The sequence below is a fragment of the Crassostrea angulata genome, chromosome 1 (assembly GCF_025612915.1).
Source record: "Crassostrea angulata isolate pt1a10 chromosome 1, ASM2561291v2, whole genome shotgun sequence".
In the NCBI taxonomy this organism is placed as follows: domain Eukaryota; kingdom Metazoa; phylum Mollusca; class Bivalvia; order Ostreida; family Ostreidae; genus Magallana; species Magallana angulata.
In genome coordinates, this window is record NC_069111.1 from 46195935 (window position 1) to 46216769 (window position 20835).

Genomic DNA, 20835 nt, shown 5'->3' on the forward strand with positions numbered 1-20835 from the left:
ATGAATCATGAGTACATGTAATATATAACAACCTATGCTACTCTGAAAAATTTAACTCGCCATTAAACTTCTCATTGTTTAAACCCCTGTCACACTGGAGCTGCGTCCTCACAGCGATCCCGCTGCGTAATTGAATAATGTAAAACGCCATGGTAAACGAACTAGAGTCTTCTACAGCGCCGTAACAACTCAACGGCATCTTCGTTCGCCGCGGTGGGATATCCTAGCCTAGAACATTTTAGAACGCCATGCGACGGCGCGTACTTTGAACATGCACAAAGTACGCGCCTTGGCTCTGCGTTCCGATAAACACGCCGTAGAAGTGGAGTAAGGTCGCCATGACAGCGCCGTAAAGTCTCCAACAGCGCATGTGCACGCAGTCAGCGCGCAGAGCACGCTGTGGATGCGCGGTAAAAACTCCTAGCACGTCATGAGCGCTCGGCGGATACCCAGCGAGAGGGCAGTCAATCGCCATATAGAACTCTGTGGAAATGTAGTTGGGAGCTCTGTAAGAACGCCTTTCTGAATTTTCCTTGCGATCCTACGGCGATTCCATTAATTTTACAACGCCGTGAACACGCACTGGGAACGCAACTTTGTGTGACAGGGCCTTAAAGAGTTTTCAAAACAATTACACAAACTGTGTTCGACAAATAGTTTTTCTAAAACATTTTCTTCCTGTCTTTATACAGGCTTTCAATCACAGCACGTTTTTATAACAAAAGCAGAAGTGAATTAAGAAATGAAGATAATAATTTTTCTATTGATCGACGTATCAAAGAAAAAATTGACCGGAAAACTTCATCAATGCGCGTAGCGCATTGATGAAAAAGTTTTCCGGTCAATTTTTTCTTTGATACGTCGATCAATAGAAAAATTATTATCTTCATTTCTTATCATTTAATAAAACATTTTCAAATAAAAAAATGTGAAGTGTCATTGATCAAAAATGTAAATAATGTAAATGAAGCGGCGCGTATGAATACAAAACAACAACAGCAACAATATTCAAAATGGATTCGCCTTCAGCTGATGCAGAGCTACTGGGCTGAATTTAATGGATTAAACACAAATAGTGAGTTAAAATCTGAACCGGCTGAATTGAAAACGAAAGGAAAATACATGCGATAGCTTGTGATATCATTCACTGTGCAGAAAAACTCGTATTAAAACTAGTTTTCATGTGAGATCGCTGGAAAATGCAACTGGACATAACCATCCAAGGAAAAGCGATCGTGGACGAAAATAGCTGATATGTCGACAAAGAATAGTATGTATAAGCGACTTTTGTAAACGTTGTGGTAACTAGATAGCCAGTGATGTACTTAAATGGTATAAATTTGCCACTTGGAATTCACCGAAGGAGTTGATGCATTACTCATAGCTTTTCTTTACGACGCTTATTTTGATGACCGATCATCTACGTGTGTAAATTTAAAAATTATCGTTACCAAATTTGACCAGCAGTGTTACCGTGAAAGTTAATATGCCTATTTGTTCGTTATAATACTGAAATCCTTAAAAGGAACAGCCAGCCTCGCTGTAAATGTTGATTGATCTCAAGCAGACGAAATCGTGAGAAGACGCTTAATTTTCTATTTCGTGAATCAAACAAAGTGTTTTGTTTATTTTTGAAGGTTAAACTTTCAAGTTTTTATATTCACAAGTTTGCATTTTGTTTGCTGACAATAAAACAGACACAACTTTACATTTTGTTGACAGTGTTTATCTTGGAAATTCCCGTTCTATAAATAGTGTTAGATCGGAGCAGTTGAGAAAAGTAGATCCGGCGAAAATTTTATTGATGCAGGTATCAAAGAAATTTTTCAACCAATCAGAAGCGCCGATATCTCATCAAACGAATAAATATTAAATGATATTTTAGTCATTAGTCATTATAATCGTTTGACACCAAATCACATAAATTTTCATCTCGCAGCAACAACGGAAGACCTACTCGTGGCTTTGCCACGAGCTCTGCTCTAGTTTTTCTTATCCTTTTCTGAAATATTTCAAAGTGAATATAGTAAAAAATTACCCTTTTGTAAACTTGTATTATAACATTTCAAATATATTTAATTGAAAATATATTAAATTTGAAATTGTATTTTACGACTAAACCAACTGAGCAGTTGCGCCATCTTATTCCCCCATCTTCTTTGTTTTTCAGAACAACATGAACATATCATGATACACAAACTATCTGGAAGTTTGGTCTGCGCTGAAAATAGGGAGTCTAAAGTAACAGTACTCTAAAACTATTGAGTTATGAAAATTGATCATTTTCTTCTTGAAAACCTTCCGCCACAAAATATAGTCACTTACTTAACTTCGCAAATATATACATTTCTTTTAATAATTTCATTCGATATGGTTTATTTGGTATGGCAAAATATAAATCTACAAATAGATTTAGTATGTGACGCAGACAAGAGGTGACATAAAATAGTTACTCAAAAAGAGAAAAGCGAGTTCACAAATTGAAATTGTCACGACATGTAGGCCTACTACGAAAACACACGAATAATGGAAAAAAAATGTATGTTTACACACATGTATGTCTTCCTCTTATACCGTAGCTGCAATAATGTAGCCCTCTCCCGATTTTTTTTTTTTTTTTTTTTTTTTTTTTTGGGAGAGGGCTACAACTCCATAGGATCTCCGTAATGGTGCAAGTGCGGGAGTGATTCACTCCCGCAACGATTTCGTCTCAAATCGTATATAAATGACAATAACATCTGCATTTCTTACCTGAACTCAAATATTGTGGGTGTCTATGGCATAAATTAATCCAAAAATATCAAGTATAGTCCATATATCGGTTATTTTTCGTGTATGTTAACAACGCAAGTTGAATTTGTCCGCCATGTTTACTGACCTTGACCGGTTTTATTTTGGGACAGCCAATGAGAATTTAGGAGCGGATCTTGAACTGAATATAGGAATTCCCCTATTTTAAACATAATTAACGCGGTAAATATGAATTTTCCTTTATATACCATTTCCTTAAATGATTATTTAGTGATAGAACGAGGTAAGCTCGATTATTTACACTGACATTCATGTTATCAAGCCCATCAAAACTCCAAGCGTAAATTCCATAAAATCACGCGAGAACTGTCATGGCTGCTGAAAAAGACGACTGGTAAACATGCTGATGTGTTTTATCTGGTTTTGATTTATATACGGTTAGTTTGTTCAACCTGAATTAAAAAATCATTTTATCTAAAGGAAGTCAAATATAAAATCGATCTTTTCAGACCGAAGTCAGTCGCATTAAAAAATTAATTTTGCACCATTACAGAGATCCTATGGAATTGTAGCCCTCTCCAGTAAACATCAGATATAAAAAATCGGAGAGGGCTACATTATTGCAGCTACTTATACCGTATTATTGGCAGATTGATACGACTCCCTGTTTTAAAAAAAATATATCATTTCATTAAGTTTTTATTTGAATTTAATTTAATCTTTATTCTAAATCTTATATGAATAATTCTCTCGTAAGTTACTAAGTCCATGGAACCAAGCGTTATATTGTTCCTTAATTCATGAATTAATTGTGACTAGTTTGGATAATTTTGAGCCCCGTAAAATATCGAGTCATTTTTAAATATTTAATAGGATACAACAAGTAATGACATAAGCAGCTCCTATTGTGCAAATAATTATCGAAAAAAAAGGAACTTGTTACATGTCAAAATTTTCCTTGAGTCTTTAATTGATTTTGTTCTGTCTCTCTTAGTTAAGTATGTGCATCAATTTTCTAATATGTTTAAAACTCAAATGTTATCAAGCATTTTGACATATTTTTGATTCCTTAAAATTGTTTAGACTTTTTATTTGAATCAGGTGGTGTCCTTAAAAAGAAATACACAACGAGAATTCTTAGATCCACCGCGCAAATTCTTCTTGCTAATTTATGCGGAACCGGAAATTCCAATCACCCTTGCGCAAGGAAATCTGCGCGGCCATTCTAAGTACCATCGGAAATCAAAGACTGCAATAAAAAATTCAAAAACTGAAGGTAATTTCTTTAAAACACGACATGACGACAATGCTTTAAGTAGTATGCAATGTAAAATTTAGTATGCGTGTGAAATTAGCATGATTTATAGGTGAATTGGTTATAAAACTTTGCAAAAACAGTTGATGTTTATTAGAGCGCTTGAAAACAAAACTGAGAAATGAAACGAATTGTGCGTGTGTCAGATGGGTTGAATATGATGATAAACATTTTTTGAAATTAAGTAAAGTGTGCTGATATCGTTAATTCTTCTTGTTGAAATAATCGTCATATAAGATGTCTTATTTGAATTTCAAAGTAGAAATACAGAGTTACCTTTCCCTTAATGGCGGGCTTCCCAAACCCGATTATAAAAAATGAAAATATGAAGAACATTGACCAGTTGTTTTGTGATTTAACCTATCAGTAAGAAACAGAAAATCTACCTTCATACTTCACTTCATGTTTCACTTTTTAATTGCTTATCAACATTTATGTTTCTATGAACATGAACAAATTAAACCAATTCGAAGGCAGTGCATCTAATTTGGGAGCTACAACAGTGCACAAGGGTGTATCATGATCCATATAATATTTCATATCAAACAAGATTTCAATCAAGACTGAAAAATATACACATGTATTGGAACGTTGTCATATAAAATTATTTTAATGCTGCGGCCAAATTTAATGGGTTATTTTAATTGTAAATTTCAAAGTACAAAACCTTTGAGACCAGTGAGCTAGGGGAGATAGAATTTAGAACAAATGAATTGTTTTTATTTGATGTTTTTTATTCCTTGACAGACTCAGTGGAAATTCAAACTAAATGTAGATTCCATTCAAAATGCCCAAATATTTGACTATTTGTACTTTTTTAGTTGCTAAATTTAAACCAAATGGGAACTTTTCAGGAATTATTTAATTATTTTTTTCATTACCATGATTTATAGGCAGGGGTCTAGAATTAAGCTTTCTTGTTGCCAAAGGTAAGTGAAATAACACATTTGGAAAGCTAGTTTTCATAAATAAACTTGCGTGATCGGGAAAGTGCATTGGTATAAATATTACAATAAACATCCAACTAACAGAATCTGCACAAGTCTGATAAATTAATTGTTTTTTTTAATCTCCAAGACTCATCACCGGTTGTGTAGTTTGTACAATAATGAAACATGCAATCTGGAAAGATCTCAAAATTACGGCGTGACTTTTAAAATAGATTTGATTTTTTTGTCTATATATACATATGTGATTAAGTCAATTGAATAGATATTTCAACAAAATAATGAACCAGTGCAAATAGTGAGTGTGTTTAAATGGTATACACATTAAGAATTTACATTGAAAAAAATAAATAACAAAAGAATGAGTTGTTTATATTTTTTTTCTAGATTTTAAATTTTTAAAGTCCTGTTTCTTGTGTTACATGAAGGTAAATTAGAACTAAAACCATCCATCCATTCAGGAATGATTTATGAAATCAGTAAATTAATGACAGATTTTCTCTCTCCTTTTTTTTTTTCGCGGTATTTGCCTGAAGGAAGTGGTATTTGTAAAAAAACAAAACAAAATAACACTGTAGTAGATTCTATTTTTAAAATGGCATTTGTTGTAAACCAAATCAATTGGGGTTTGGTAACTATAGATGAAACTTTTTACAGTCATATATCATTTTGCTTTAAACATACATGTGTTCCAAACATTTTATAATGGGGTAAATTTTTCTCTATTTTCAGGAAGCCATCATGTTTTACCATAAGGTTTACATGAACCAGATCCATTCCAGTTCTCTTCTATGTCAGCTGGCCTCCATGTGGAAGAACCAGGTTCTATGTGATGCAGTCATTAAAGCAGGAAACAGTCAAATTAAAGTTAGTATCTATCGTATGGAACAAAATGCCTCATACAAATTTGATGAGTATACCTTAGTTAGGGTGATGGTGAAGAATATTTAAATGTAAAACTGGTATTCAAATATACAACAGTTTTAAAGAAAAGTTTGGTCTTGTCTTATCTATTAAGAATAATGAAACTTTGTGATGCAATTTCAAATTTCATTGCTTTCAATTTACAGGCGCACAGGGTAGTCTTAGTTGCTGCATGCCCCATGCTACATTCCATGAAGAATGCCTCGGTGGGCTCCAATCTGGAAGTGAGGCTAGCAGCAGACATTAAAGCAGATGCCATCAACACTTTCCTTCAGTACTTATATGAGGGCTTCATGATGCTGACAGAAGAAAACACCAAAGATGTGGAAAAGATTGCACGAGTCTTGCAGGTGGATAGTGTTCTGAAGTGTTGTGCAGACTTCTACAAGTGTTTGCATGCAGGTGATAAATATGAATACAGTTTCCACGACAATGCAGAGTTCAAGCATGTCAGAGCATCAGATCTTCTCAAGGTTCATGAAAGAAACAAAAGAACCTCTGAGATACAACCTCCAAGTCCAGGAGCTAAACGTCAAAGAATTCAAAGCAGGGGTTCCTCAGACTCTTTCAATGATTTCGGAGCAAGTGACCCATGGGATAGAGTTCCTAGAGAAGGACTCATGGGAAGCTCCTCAACAAGAAACACCCAACCAGGGGTCATTGAGATCATGGAAGATAGTGTGGAAATAGTGCACTCGGATAAACCAGAAGACTCTGGAGGGACGCGTCGGGACAATCCACAAGACAGAATGTCCATATCTGTGGCCAGTCAAATGAAAGCAAACAATGATGTTCAGATCATTAATGCTTCCAGTGGATCAGAGCCCCCACTTCGTATCACAGCAAGCAGTTCAGAATCATCTAGATTTTCTTCTCATCCTTCATTTTCACATTCTCAGGGATCATCAAGTTTGGGTTTTCGACATGATCCTAACTTCACTAATCCAAATAGTGCATCAGGTAGCAGACTCCCTACATCTCCTTCAGCTCATTCTAGAATGCCATCTCCTTCATCAGCTTACCATCTTCCTCAAAGAACCTCAGCACATTCACAACCAAAGCCATTCGCCGCAGGAAATGCTGCCCAGGCATCAAAGAGTTACAACATACCGTCACCAGGGGAACAGTCGCGCTCTTCCCAGGATCAGTCACGGGTAACGGCAGGAGCAAGCACCTTGTCGTTTTCCTCATCTTCCTCTTCATTGGTAGGTCCTCCATCTTCCTCTCCATCTACTTCTACACAAGCACCTCAACCAGTGGCTTTATGGAGGAGTACCAGTTCTGATGCAGTGGCTACAGGGTCTACAGCAGCCTCCCAGATGTCAGAGAAGCCATTGCTGCATAGGTATGTTTATCGGTTTTCTTTCATTAGTCCCAAAGAATCAAAGATCTTTGTCATTATTCACTTCTTTAAGAAATTATGTTTACTGATTTGGGTAATATGTATTCTAAATCAGATTTCGATCATTTTCTTTGAAAATTCAAAAATAAAAATATATATATATATATGAATTTTTTTATATACATGTAATTAAGGAGAGTGATAATTCATTACAGGTCAGAAAGTACACCAGCCACTTCTGATGCAGATATTTCCATAGTTAAAGTGGAAAGTGAGGTGTCATTTGATGAACAATTCCATGGTGACGACCCTAATGTCACCTTTGAACCTGACGACCAATCAGGAGACTGGAACAGAGAAGACACATCTAATGAAGAAAGCAATGCAAGTGAAGACAAGATGCCCCAGTGGATGGCCGATACAATGAAAGGTAGATAAACTGCTATGTCTTCATTAATCTGTAAACTTATGGAAACAGGCAAAGCATAGGTTCAGGCAGTCACATCAGTTATGCACTTTAAATATTCAAATCAAGGGTATTTCTGTTCTTTTTTTAAGGAAATTTCTGCTTGCCTAGTATCTCCTACTGGTCTTGAACATGAGGGATTAAATATTTAAAGTTGTCTGATGTCATTCATGCTGAATTCTTTGTCTAAATATTTGAAAATAGCTTATGAATGTGCAACATTTGCCAGCTTACCAGATGTAAAAAAAAAATCATTACAAACAGATTTCCATGAAAGAAAATAGGTAAATAGACTAGACGAAAAAAATGTACTAAAAAGGGGCAAACAAGGCTTGTGACAGAAGATTTATCGATGAAGTATAAGTAGTTGATTATTTTTTACCATCAGTTTACTTAAAAAAACTTATTTTAGGTATTTTGAAGCAAAAATATTAACTACATATGCATTCATCAAAAGTATCATTGAACACTTTAAAGATTTTTTTTTACAAAAACATTAGCTGATGCCTGTGTCCATGGGTTTTAAATTAAGGTACAATGTCTTTATTTGATAAGATAACATCTTTTTTTAATGACTTGATGCATGAATTTTAACTGAAGACCACAGTCATATGACTTTTTGAACACATCAACAAAGAACAGCAGATTTCAAAATACTAGCGGACTTTGTACCTTAACGCTGTGAATATTAACAAGTTGCACATATCGTTACCTTAGCAACTAGCCTTAGTTGATACTTGGATGTATTAATCCTTGTCAGAGAAAACTATCTTTTTCTCAAATGTATGATTTTTGTTCTTTAAGAAGTATTTGTCACTATCAATCTGACATGATGCAAAACAAGGTAAAATGATTCAAAAGTTATCATTGAGATAGTTGAGCTATTTAAGTACATGTCTCTTTAATGTTTTGCTTGCAAAATCTGTGTTTGTAATTTGCATTGGATGTGACTTATTTCATCATTAGAAAGAAAAATTGTGATACCGGTACTTTGACAAGTAAAGAATTGCTAATATGCAATTTTTTGATGAAATAACATCGAGTGTGTATGGTTGCTAAATGTGTGATTTAGCAATTGCACAAGCTGTAACAATGTATTGTTTGTGGATCACTTGTGATATTGTAATCAAGAGATATTCTGCTTGAATGTCATCATTGCAGTCTGAAAAGAATTTCAAATCATTTTCAAAGAAAAACCCTGAAAAATATTCATTCCATATCCATAACTAGTACTGTTGAGCAAGTAACAAGGGCATCTTTATGAATAAATAGAGTGTGTAACAGTATCATGATGCCAAAGCTTCGCTGAACAGAAGATATTTACTTACACCATGAAGTTCAAGAGCATGAATTAAGTTGTTACCTAGTTTATTTATGCCTGCCAAAAGTAATGAGATAAAGACCTGTGGCTCCTCATGTTTAACATTGCGCACTTTTAACAAACTGCTACTAGAGGATTGTGGGATATAAACATACAAGGAATGGGTACATGTGCGACATTCTATACTGTCACTGTGAAACAATTCTGTTTTGACAAGAAGAGGAAGATCAGGGAATTTACCCAGCAGCAAATTGTTTCAAGGTAATAACCTATTTTTATTCTAGTTTCCAGTAACGTTGGATGTCGCTCGTGGACTGATTCTTGTGTTCAAATTACAAAAAAATAATTTATGTAAGAGCGACTAATCTAAACTGTTAAAGAAAATTGAAATTTTTATTTGAACTAAAAAAGTAAAATTGAGATATATTCAATTATTTCTGATATAGAATTTTTTTCTTTTGAATAGCATTTAAAGATAATTTAACATTTTACAGATATTGCAGCAGGACAGGGGACTACACAAGAGTATCGGGGTCTACCTAATCTCCCTGCAACATATAGAAGCAACTTGGGAAGGTCTCCATCATTAGATCCAGTTAACTATGTAAGCATTAGTGTCATATAAAATTTATTTCAACTTTATTCAAAGCAATAGCCAACAGTTGCATTTGTAAAAGTTTTCTAAATTAATTAAGATAAAAGCTTAAGGGACTTGGATTGCCAGTAAAATAGTGTTTACATTTTTTTTGAACAGATATTTATTGAACTTGGACAGCCATTACCAGAAGGCTATGTACGATTAGATGAGGAGGAGAAAGTGTGTGTTCCGTCTGTGTGGCTGAATCGGACATTAAGTCAGTGTGTGGGCAAGCCAGCCTTCTTTACACTGAAGAAACTGGTCAATGGTTTTGTAAATCCATGGGAGTGTAAATATGGGGGAACATCAGCCTACAAGAACACACCGCTGGAGCCAGTGTTCAATGCCTTGTTGTGTAAGTGATATAGATATAACTTTAATGGCCATATAGTTTTGTACAGTTATTAAACCTCTATAGTGTAAGCCATCAATAAAAACCCATGACCAATCTTACACATTCTAGATGAGTACTGACTGTGAGTAAACTCCATAAACTTTTCTCATTCTCAAGAACATTTAGGCCTAAAAAAAAAATAGGTTTGTTTCCGCTTTCAGGCTGAAAAAAATTAGGGTCGGTCGGTCGGCTTTTTTTTTTTTTTTAATCTTTTTTTTTTCCCTCTCCATCTGCTCAATTGTGCATATTAAACCATTTATCTATTAAACTGGGTAAGATAAAAAAAAAACCAAGTATTTGTTGTCATTGTTTAAATGATGTGATGAACTTTTTCCCCGGCTGGTGGGAACATTTCTCGAGCTCAACTGGCACGACATGTGCTGCCATTTGTAAATAACAAACATCTACACAACACTGATGACATCTCAATAAGTTCTATAAGCGTTTTTACGACTTAAATTTGGAGGACACAATAAATTTTTAAATAGGATAAAAACGAAATTTTAACCAAAAAAACGGATAAAAACGGAAATTTACGAAAAAACTCGAAAAAAAATTTTGGGTCGGCGGGTTTAAGTTAGGGTCGGTCGGGAAAGCGGAAACAAACATATTTTTTTTTTAGGCCTTATGGTCAATCCACCAATAAATTATGAAATAAGAACTTTTTAGAAAACATAGTATAAAATCATGCTGTTACAGTTGAATGCATTTGATGTGTGAAGTTTCGTTTAGGAAAATATGAAAGAGCCAATTAGAGAGGAGTATGAATTATGAGAATGTGAAAAGTTCAGTGAGTGTGTCCATGGTTAGTACCAGCCATGTGTTACCAACAATGTGTGAAACTGACAGTGCTCTCACTTAATTTGGAAAAACAAACATAAGTTACCTGTTGGATTTTAAAAAATGGGGATTTTTTTTTGGGGGGGGGGGTGTCAGTTTCATTGTTGTGGTTTAAATTTCAAACTCATGAATAACTTGCTCATCAAATACCAAATGAATAGTATGAGTAATTCAATTAATAGATCCACAAGATCATGCTCTTTTAACAGTTATATTCGAGGATAAAATCCCTGTAAATATTGACCCGTTTACCATGCAAAAATAAATGACTAGTAAATATTATCCATGTACATGCATATTCCAAAAAATGTATGATTTTTTCTAAAAAAAAAAAAAAAAAAAAAAAAAAAAAAATATATACCGTAACTGATATTCTCAAGATGTAGAAAAGCATTGTCTGAGCCAAGGACCTAAACAGAGTGTTTACTATTGTAGCCTTTGGTGAGAAACGGTTAGGCTTGAAGAGTTCTCAGGGCAGGCGGGCCCTCAATGAAAAACTCTATGCTGGAAGAAAAGTTGCAGGAATTCAGAAATCTGTAACTTGAGGTAAAATGGAATTTATAACTACCCTATTTTACCATTTATTTTTAGTATTTGGTTCCAAACAATTGAAGTTAAGCTGGTCTGGTGCAAAGCAAGCAATCAATGAAAAACTAGCTCATGGTAGGAAAATGCACAAAGCCCATAGCGCATCTTGATTGAAAGCCAAGGTAAAACATATCTCATTACAGATGAAATAACACAGAGGAAGTCAAAAAATAGAGATGCAAAAAGAAATTCACATTAGCTTTTAGTAAGATATGAAAAACAGAAAAAATCTACCTAATTCTTGGTGTTCAATTCTACAATTTTTCAAAACATCAAAATAATCATACGTTTACTTGGAAATGCATTTGGTTGAAAAAGATGCATTTTAATCAGTCTCTTTAAAATTCTTCTTTTCTTTCTTGTAGCGTATGGAATGCGGAATTTGAATTTGACAGCACAAATGGCCACTAGAGCTTTGAATGAGAAATTAGCCACTGGAAGAAAGAAAGCTTTAAAGATGGTTCAAAATATTTATCACCCCACCTAACAATGGAATTCCATTTGTTTATATTCTCATGTCAATATAATATGTTTCATGTGATTGTACAGAGTAATAAACAATGATGCCATACATTTCTTCAGACTTTCCGACTTGTGTGTGATTATTTTTAAAGTGTGGAGATTTTACTGATAGATTTTATCACCAATGAAAAACACACTTGAAAAGGGGCAGTCATGTGGTGGATAAGACAATCCAGATATAAAACTTAGAAATGATTTCAAAAGCTAGATAAGGAAACAGAAATAATGAGTGACCAAAGATAGAGACATTTGATGATTTTAATGTTAGCCAAAAACTTATAAAAAAGAAAACAACAAACAAACAAAACAACAACAGTAGTAGGTCACTGCGGAGTGATGTCAGAGTTGTATATCTGGGTTTTCTTATCTTTCAGGCTGGATGCGACAACAACCAGCCCAGTCCCTTGCAGCCTTTGAAAAGTCCCTTCTGACCTCCTACCCTACCAATCAATATGACACTATGAACGCAGTGGCTAAGTGCCGTGACCCCTTGACCGGCCAGTATCACGTGGCCATCTCCGAGGTAGACGGTAAACTCAAGCCCTGTGTCTTGTGTACCAGTCAGAAAGTCAAAACACACTCCGGCTGGTACTGCTACACCCGAAAACGATGCTCTGCGTGTAAGGTACCCCTTTGCTGCAACGACAGACATTGCTTTAATAGGTATCACAATGCCCTGTTTTCTAAGGCTACCCAAGGACAGACTTCAACATAATAGCATTGACGACTGTTCAGTGTTGAATTGTGTGATTTCGAGTGGGAATGAGTTCTGGTTTTCAATGGAAAAAAGCGTTTGCGATGTGACACTTTTTGATGACAGAACTCCTAATTGTACATTGAACATTCCATTTGTATAAACAAGTAGCAATTTGCTGCTGGATTTATTTTTATTTACTTGCATTAATTTTGTATTATTTTGAAGAAGATAGCGATTTCAAGATTTAAAAAAAACCACTGGGATAATTTTGGAGATAAATTTAACGTTAAAAGTAACTTCTGATCCAAGATGTACAGAAGAGAGTTTTAGATCGATTTTAGCAAATAGTTTGTGGCTTTTAAAAGTTTAGATTAAAATTCCTCATATGGAAATGCCTTGGTCAGCTGTTTTATGTACAGTGTATGGATTACGTATAGTTACCACATTTTAACCGGTGTCTCTCTTGATTTTGTTGATGAATACTTAGTATACCGATGAATTGATACAATGTTTTAGTGTTCCTGGTACTTCCTACGATTCTTTGTCATATGTCCTTACCTTGCAATAGTTTCCTGTGATTTCTGCATGTTTTGTTCCACTTGGTTATTTTTATTAACGAATAAAAAAATTAATAAAAAAAACTCTCGTACACAGATAGCTAAATTTGGATATTTTGTCTTTCAGAAACATTAGAACATGGTCGAACAATGCAAAACTTTCTTCCCCCTGCGAGAGTGTACCATGAGAATTACAATCATACCCACATATTGGTCCCCACAGAGGGATGTAAACTGCAGGCTTGTGTAATCTGTGCATTGAATGACGTAAAGACAAAGTCAGGGTTACGCGTGTATACCAGACAAAAGTGTAGTATATGTGACGTGCCGCTCTGTAAGAGTAAGAGGGACTGTTATAGAGTGTTCCACGAACATTACGCTAAGAGAAGACAATCCTTGGACCAGGCACCCGTGTTTGACACAGATATTTTCAAGTAGTTGTTATTGGTGTTTCTGTGTGAAGTCTGGGTTGGTTACTCATAGTTTGCGGTGTATTGTCTTCTTTATGAAGTTTTAATCTAAAGTCATTAATAGTTCGGTTTTGTGAAAATTATATCCGAATGCAAAATACGCGTACATGAAAACTCCCAGTTGTCCATTGCGCGCCAGAAAGTGTATTGACGTTTTATACTTTGATTAACTTTTTAAACAGGGTAGATCTTTATATCCGACGTTCACTTTTGAAACAATTTTCTGCTTTTAGGGCCCCGGGTTCGAGATAAAATGCTGCCCCCACAATATGCAGATCATAAGTGCGTTTCTGTGGAAGGTCGGAAGCAGAATAGGTGCGCTCTTTGCCAACATCAGAACGTTAAAACGAAGTCGGGCTGGGACGTGATAACGCGACTACAGTGTAAACAGTGTGACATAAACCTCTGTAAAGAATGCTTTGTGGTATACCATATTCTTCTCTCAGAAGGAAGAGCCCCGGCACTCCGGAAGAAACATTTCTCGTACTTTCAGTTTCCCAAGTGATTTGCTTCGGTTTGATTCCCTTTTACCGATCTTTGTAAACTATCGATTAGAGCAGCGACAAATAATTAGTTTGGTGTAGATAACTGAAGTGTAGTAATACGATAAAATAAGGGGACATGACACTAGAAATCCAAGATTTTTGTTCGTGTGAATGAGGATTATAAATATACCAGAAGTGCTGCAAGTATCATTTATCCAAAGCTTTTCTGTTTACAGGGCGTGAACAGAAAATCTCTGGGTTGGCAAAGAACGATAGCGATGAAAACCTCCACAGAATTGTACCAACGGAAGGCAAAAAGCAAAAGCGGTGTTTGCTTTGTCAGTTAAGGAGAGTGCGCACGCGCAGTGGTTGGGAAGTTTTAACACAGAACCGATGTTCTCGCTGTCTTGTTCCACTGTGTACTGGAGTGCGCAATTGTTTTGCGTTATATCACTCTTTCTCACACGGGAATTTATCTGTTGATGCCCAAAAGTAACGGACATGCTAGTTAGTGTTGTGTGTTTCTTTTTATTTGTGTTTTTTAACCTGAAAATCGTTTCAATTTGATTTTGATGTCATGCTGATGTTTTATTTAAATGTACACGTAACTTGTTTGCGCACAATAAAATTTTATCTGGAAAGTCGTGGTTCTTATTTATACCGATGCAAATCTGTTTTCCGTTTAAATGAAATAACGCAATCACTTTATGTAAGGACAGTGTTCATAGCAATGAGTTAATTTTATAGCAACATTCACCTGTAGAACGGTATATAAACGTACAGTTTGAGGAGCCTACGGCAAGATTATTTCTCCTTTCAGAGGCACTGGCCAATGCTAAACAGAAAGCGAGGCACTCGACCTGTGGTCAAAGAACAGAGACCGCGCCCACATCATCAACGCCTAAAGGTCAAATAATCGAACAAGAGCTAATCTCTATAGCCGAGGCGGCTTTGCACTTCCCTCAAAACAACCCAGAATTAAAACAGAAACGGTGCGCCCTTTGCCGGCACCGGAATATTACAACCAAAAGGGGATGGGTGGTTCTGACCAATTTTTGCTGTGCCCGGTGTTTGGTTCCTCTGTGTACCGGGGAGAGGAACTGTTTTAAGATTTACCACAGGTTGTTGTTTTCTGGCCAGATAAAGGCGCTGCCAACTGGCCGTGTGAGTATGTTAGGCTCTCAGAAGATGTTTCAAAAGTATACCAAAAACCCGCCTTCTTAAGTGACCATGAGGTCGTTACGCAATCTGAATTATGCAGCCGCATCAGTGTGTAGATAAAATTGTCGTTATACCGAATACCATTATACGTATGACTTGAGACTTTGAATTTATGAAATGACTAAGAAAAAAGACTACTTGTATCCTTTAATGTACATGTTGTAAAACGTACATGTTGTAAAACAGCTAATGTACCTATTGTTATGAATTAGTACTAATAGACCTGTATCTATATACACAGAGATATTTATATCTATACAGGAGATACGTATATTTTTAGTGGCGATTTGCTGTCCTTTGTAGTGGTACCTTTTACACCCACTCTTCCTCCTTCCCTTCATCACATTCCCACACGTGTACATTTCATTACCGCCTTTTGTCATGCGCTGTTAAGCGACATATTTCTGTCGCCATTCTCATTGAATACGGAGTTGTGTCGCTTTTTTCCATGTTTACGGAGTTGTGGCACTTTTATGTGATTATGGATGGGTGTCGCGATTTTCTTTTTTCGGAAACATCACTGTTCAATTCTTTGCAATTTATTTTTTTTACAAACAGTTAGTAAATACTTCATACTCCCATATAACTAGAGGTTTGTTAGAATAATTTCATCATATACAATGTTCTATAGTTAATTGATGTATGTTATTCATTGTTATTAATATTCACTTTTTAACTAAGAAAATCCAACATTTTTCTATACATGTTTTTGCATTATTTTTTATTATGCTTTCTTTGAATAATTGAACAGTTTTATTTTTTTTTAAACTTGTTGTGGTAATATTTGTTGTATACAAGCTTGTACCTTAGTATATTGAATAAAGTTTTGGCAAAGTTACTTATGTGTCAGTTTTTGCATGTGCAGTTCTGCAGAGAATTGTCACTGGTATAGGCTATTGTGATCAGAGCATGACTGACCCTGTTCATCCTTACTGACCACTGTAAATATATCACGGCAATGTATCTCACAAAACGTCGGGTGCCTGGTCATTCAGTGAAGATTTTATACTTTCAGCAAACACGACAGATGACCGACCTTCGCCCTCAGGAGACCCATCGGGTGGCAGAAGTAAACTTTCCGAGTACATCGATAAATTACACGAACTCCGTAAGTAAACATATATTTTAGCAATATTTGATAAAGCAAACGTTGTACCTAGTATCATACTTATTTATGTTTCGTACATATTCATGTCTATTAAAAATATTCACTTAGTGTTTTTGTTGGTACAGAAACAAAGGCAATGTACTTTGACATGATGCGCAACAGACCTAAAGTATCGGCTTCTTCTGACCCCGTGGAGGACATAGAGAGTGCAGACTCGTCCTCAGAGGTCCTCAAAGGACTGGACCTGACCATAAGGTCCTCCCAACAGAAACACGTGCCGATCTACAACAAAGACCGGAAGTACACCCCGTGTCTCTACTGCGGGAGACTGAAGAACCGGACCCGGTCCGGATGGCGGGTGAACACGTTTTACCGATGTCTTCAGTGTGACGTTCCCCTGTGTGTAAATGACCGAAACTGTTTTGTGCTATATCATAAATACTTTCTGGGTATGACGAATGTTGAAAATCCAGGACGACGTAGATCACGCGACACAGGTCAAGTGGAAGTGAAAAAGGAAACCAATGGTTAATTTGTTGTATATGCTGTAAACTTTTTTAAACTTTCTATTTTACCCATTCTGCTGTTTAGACCCGGTTCGATTGATTATCCTATGGGAAATGTTGGCTGCCCGAACGGCAAATGTTTGTATGTTGATAAGTTTGGTGCATCATATATCACTGATTCATTTACATTCATATGTTTATCTACTGCAGGATTTATGCATTTTTAGAATCCCGTCTGTAAACTTACCTTTCTAGAAGAATTCTCACGTGTTTGTTGCCTATGTAGGATGATAGAAATATACTGCTTTGTCTTTTGTTAAAATCATGAATATATTCCGGTCACCTCTTATTTTTTAATTTTTACATCACGTATTTGTGGAAACTTTACCCGAGTGTGTAGATATATAAGGATTCTAGATATTGTTTATACGTTGGATTATTTATACTTTTTAGCAGTTATTCACAGATTTTTATTACAATGGAAATGTTAACCTCATCATGTTGCCCTCGCTTTTTATGGACTAATGCTACCGATAATTTTCATTTTTGTATTAGTCGTTATTTTATAATGTTGATGTATAACTTTCGTTGGACCTCAGACGCACAATATTATATTATTTACGATTAAAAGAAACAGAATGGCAGTATTAAAGATATAAAGTCTATTAGACTTGTATAATCTTGATTTCAAAACCGGTGACATGCTCTTGAACCTGTCCCATATGACGTCATTAAATTGCTTTTTAGAGTGTTCGAGGCGTCGTTAGATTATTTCAGGAATTTGTTGTTTTCAGGGAGTGTTTTTGTTGACTTAAAAAATTGATAGAATTGTTATGTGAATGTAAATTTCAACACCATTTTTTGTTATTAGAAATATTTCGCATTTGATGCTATTTTAATTAATGATTTTTGGAATACAAAGTTACACCAGCACCATTTTATATTCTTAATTGAATACTTGTTAAAATAAGGTACATGTGTTTTTATTGTAATATGGAATACTGATATGAACTGTATATTCTTGAGCCTCATGTGTTACTGAAATAACCAAACATTTTCTTGTTACAAGTTCCCTCAGCAAATTGTTTTTAATTCTTTTTGGTCGGTTTTCAGCCATGAATTATGCATTACGTATAAGTGTTTCATATCAGTTAATACAATATCCTCAGGTCAAAAGCACTGAAGAACCTCAATAAGGCATTTTATTCTACAGGTCAGCAATTTTGTATGTTATGTTTTTGCCAAACATTATATGGATTGTTAAATTTTTGCATATTTTTATACTTTGTTGTATACAACATATCTAGATTTGTTTTCTTTTCATATTATATCGGACAATAAAGATCTTATAGAGTGAATTTTTTGTCAATGTGATTTGTTTCTGAACTCATTTTAATTGCTGTTTTTAAACGTGATGGTTTGATGTATATGCACTTCTGTTCCCCGAATAAAAAGATACAAAAATGATATTTGAAGCACTTTAAAAAATCTTCCTGTAAAGAGTTAATGTCGGCTTGTACTGAGTTTCGTGTGCATGCTACACCCTACGAGTTATAGATATGTTGAAACACAATATACAATGTGTATATACAATAGAAAATACATTGACAAGAACCATATTTATTGAAAACTTCATTCCAAGGTCTTAAAAGTAGTGCCGTAACTCCGCATTTGACAGGTTAGTCAGTCATTTGTTAAAATTGGCTCTCGATTGATTAAAAGGTGAAATTTTATTCATTACAGGTCGCAAATTGGTAGACGTAATGGACATTCAGATGTCTCCTGGCTTCCCAAACTACGACGCTGATATTCACAGGGTGGAACCAAACATCGACAAGAAGAAAAAACGATGCATCTTTTGCAAACTCCGCAAGAACCGAACCAAGAGCGGCTGGGACGTCTTAACGGAGTCTCACTGCTCGCATTGTCAGATGCCTTTGTGTGTCCGGGACTCCAGGAACTGTTTCGGCGTGTATCACACCTTAGTCCACACTGGAGTCATTCAGCCTTTCCTGAAAAGACCAGACCATCATTCGAAACTAATGTAGCACAAGTAGATTCCGGCGTCACGTCATGGGTCATCACGTGGCTCGCCTCCTTGTTCTGTGAGGTTGCCAGCATTGATGCCCGCAAGTGATTCTAATGACTTTGTGTATTTTGATATTGTCGGGTATTTGTCATGTTTACTTAACTGAAATATTCGAATATACATGTTTTACATTTGGTTATAACATTCGCAGAAAAACTGCCAAAGTTTACCACTTACAGAATTTACCATTCCAGATGCTAGTACTGAAAGTTGTTAAATAAAATGCGAAATCACCATGTTATAAATCTATATTTCTCTAATGGAAATGATCATCACCAGAAATGTCCATGATTGGTTAGAATAAGATCTTCGATCCACCTCGTCGATACATTACGCAATCCATATGCAAAGATCCAGATACTAGTATCTAATTTATATATAATTATCCTCACGTGCAACGTGTTTCCATTGGAATATAACATTGCTGCATGTGTAAGTGTTTCTGGGTATGTTACGTGTACTTCTTAAATGTTTTAGTTATAGAAGATCATGTGCTTGTCATTACACACTTGGATTAAAACAACGTCACTTGTCAACTTTGAGTCCCCACAAACACCTTACTTTTTGGTTGGTAATAGTATGAGTCTCGAAATCGATGACTTCTATAGAATAAAGCCAAGGCTAGCCTAATGGATGAGTGTCGTACAACGTTTCTTCGTTAATTTTTAGACCCGAGAAAGATGTAATGATGAAATGCTGCATGGTTTCTATGATTAAGAAAGCGTAAATAAGAATACACTGTATATTGTTTGTAAGTATGCTTCTTGATAAAAAAAAACAACCTAGATTTTATGTTCCGGTATCTTGCTCTGCTCGGTATTCATATTTTTCCGCTTAATCTGTATATAGATCGATAAGTTTTGAATTTAAAATTCATGTAGACATTAGCAAGCATTTGGTAATACTCTGCTTAAAACAATATGAAAGCTCAAGTGAGCTTTTCTTATCCCTTTTTGTCCGGCGTCCGTATGTCTGTCCGTCCGTCTGTAAACTTTTTATATTTTCGACTTATTCTCCAGAACCACTAAGCATCAACCAAACTTGGAACAAAGCATCACTGGGTTTGTTAAAATGAAGGGCCATGCTCTCTTTTAAGGGGAGACAATTAAGATTCGTTGAAAATTTGTTGATATTTTTCAAAAATCTTATCAGAAACCATTTGGCTGTGGAAGCTTCCTCAGATAGTGTAGATTCCAGTTTTTTCAAATCATGGTCCCCGGGGGTAAGGTGGGGCCACGATTTGGGGGGATGTCAAATGTTTACATAGAATACATAGAGTTAATATTTAAAAATCTTCTTCTCAGAAACTTATCAGCCAGAAAACCTGAAACTTGTGAGGAAGTTTCCTCATGAAGTGTTGATTTAAAGTTGTGAAAATCATGACCCCCCCCCCCCCCCCCCCCCAGGTGTAGTGTGGGGCCAACATTGGGGGGACGTACTTTTACATAGGAATATACAGTGTTAATCTTTTCAATTTTCTTCTCAAAAACCATTTGGCCAGAAAAGCTGAAACTTGCGTGGAAGCATCCTCAGAGGGTATAGATTTAAGTCCACATCATTGTCCCTGGGGGTATGGTAAGGCCATAATGGGGGGGGGGGGGTCAAAGTTTTACATTGGAATATAGTAAAATCTTCTTCTCAGAAATTATAAGCCA

General features: G+C 35.6%; 1 protein-coding gene across 1 annotated transcript; it reads left to right on the forward strand.

Moving 5' to 3' along the window:
* Window positions 1-3941: 3941 nt before the first annotated feature.
* On the forward strand, window positions 3942-18449 carry LOC128180582 (uncharacterized). The gene is made up of 11 exons (XM_052848707.1): window positions 3942-4027; window positions 5746-5880; window positions 6084-7282; window positions 7495-7709; window positions 9561-9670; window positions 9821-10058; window positions 12422-12570; window positions 14005-14086; window positions 14493-14594; window positions 16493-16585; window positions 16711-18449. The coding sequence occupies exons 2-11, from the start codon at window positions 5755-5757 to the stop codon at window positions 17115-17117; spliced, it is 2721 nt and encodes a 906-aa protein (XP_052704667.1). The 5' UTR covers window positions 3942-4027; window positions 5746-5754; the 3' UTR covers window positions 17118-18449.
* The last annotated feature ends 2386 nt before the right edge of the window (window positions 18450-20835 follow it).

Coding starts and splice junctions, on each gene's coding strand:
- LOC128180582 (XM_052848707.1), top strand. CDS start 5,755: ATGTTTTACCATAAGGTTTACATGAACCAGATCCATTCCAGTTCTCTT. Junction 7,710..9,560: donor GATGGCCGATACAATGAAAG/GTAGATAAACTG, acceptor AACATTTTACAG/ATATTGCAGCAGGACAGGGG. Junction 10,059..12,421: donor AGTGTTCAATGCCTTGTTGT/GTAAGTGATATA, acceptor CTTATCTTTCAG/GCTGGATGCGACAACAACCA.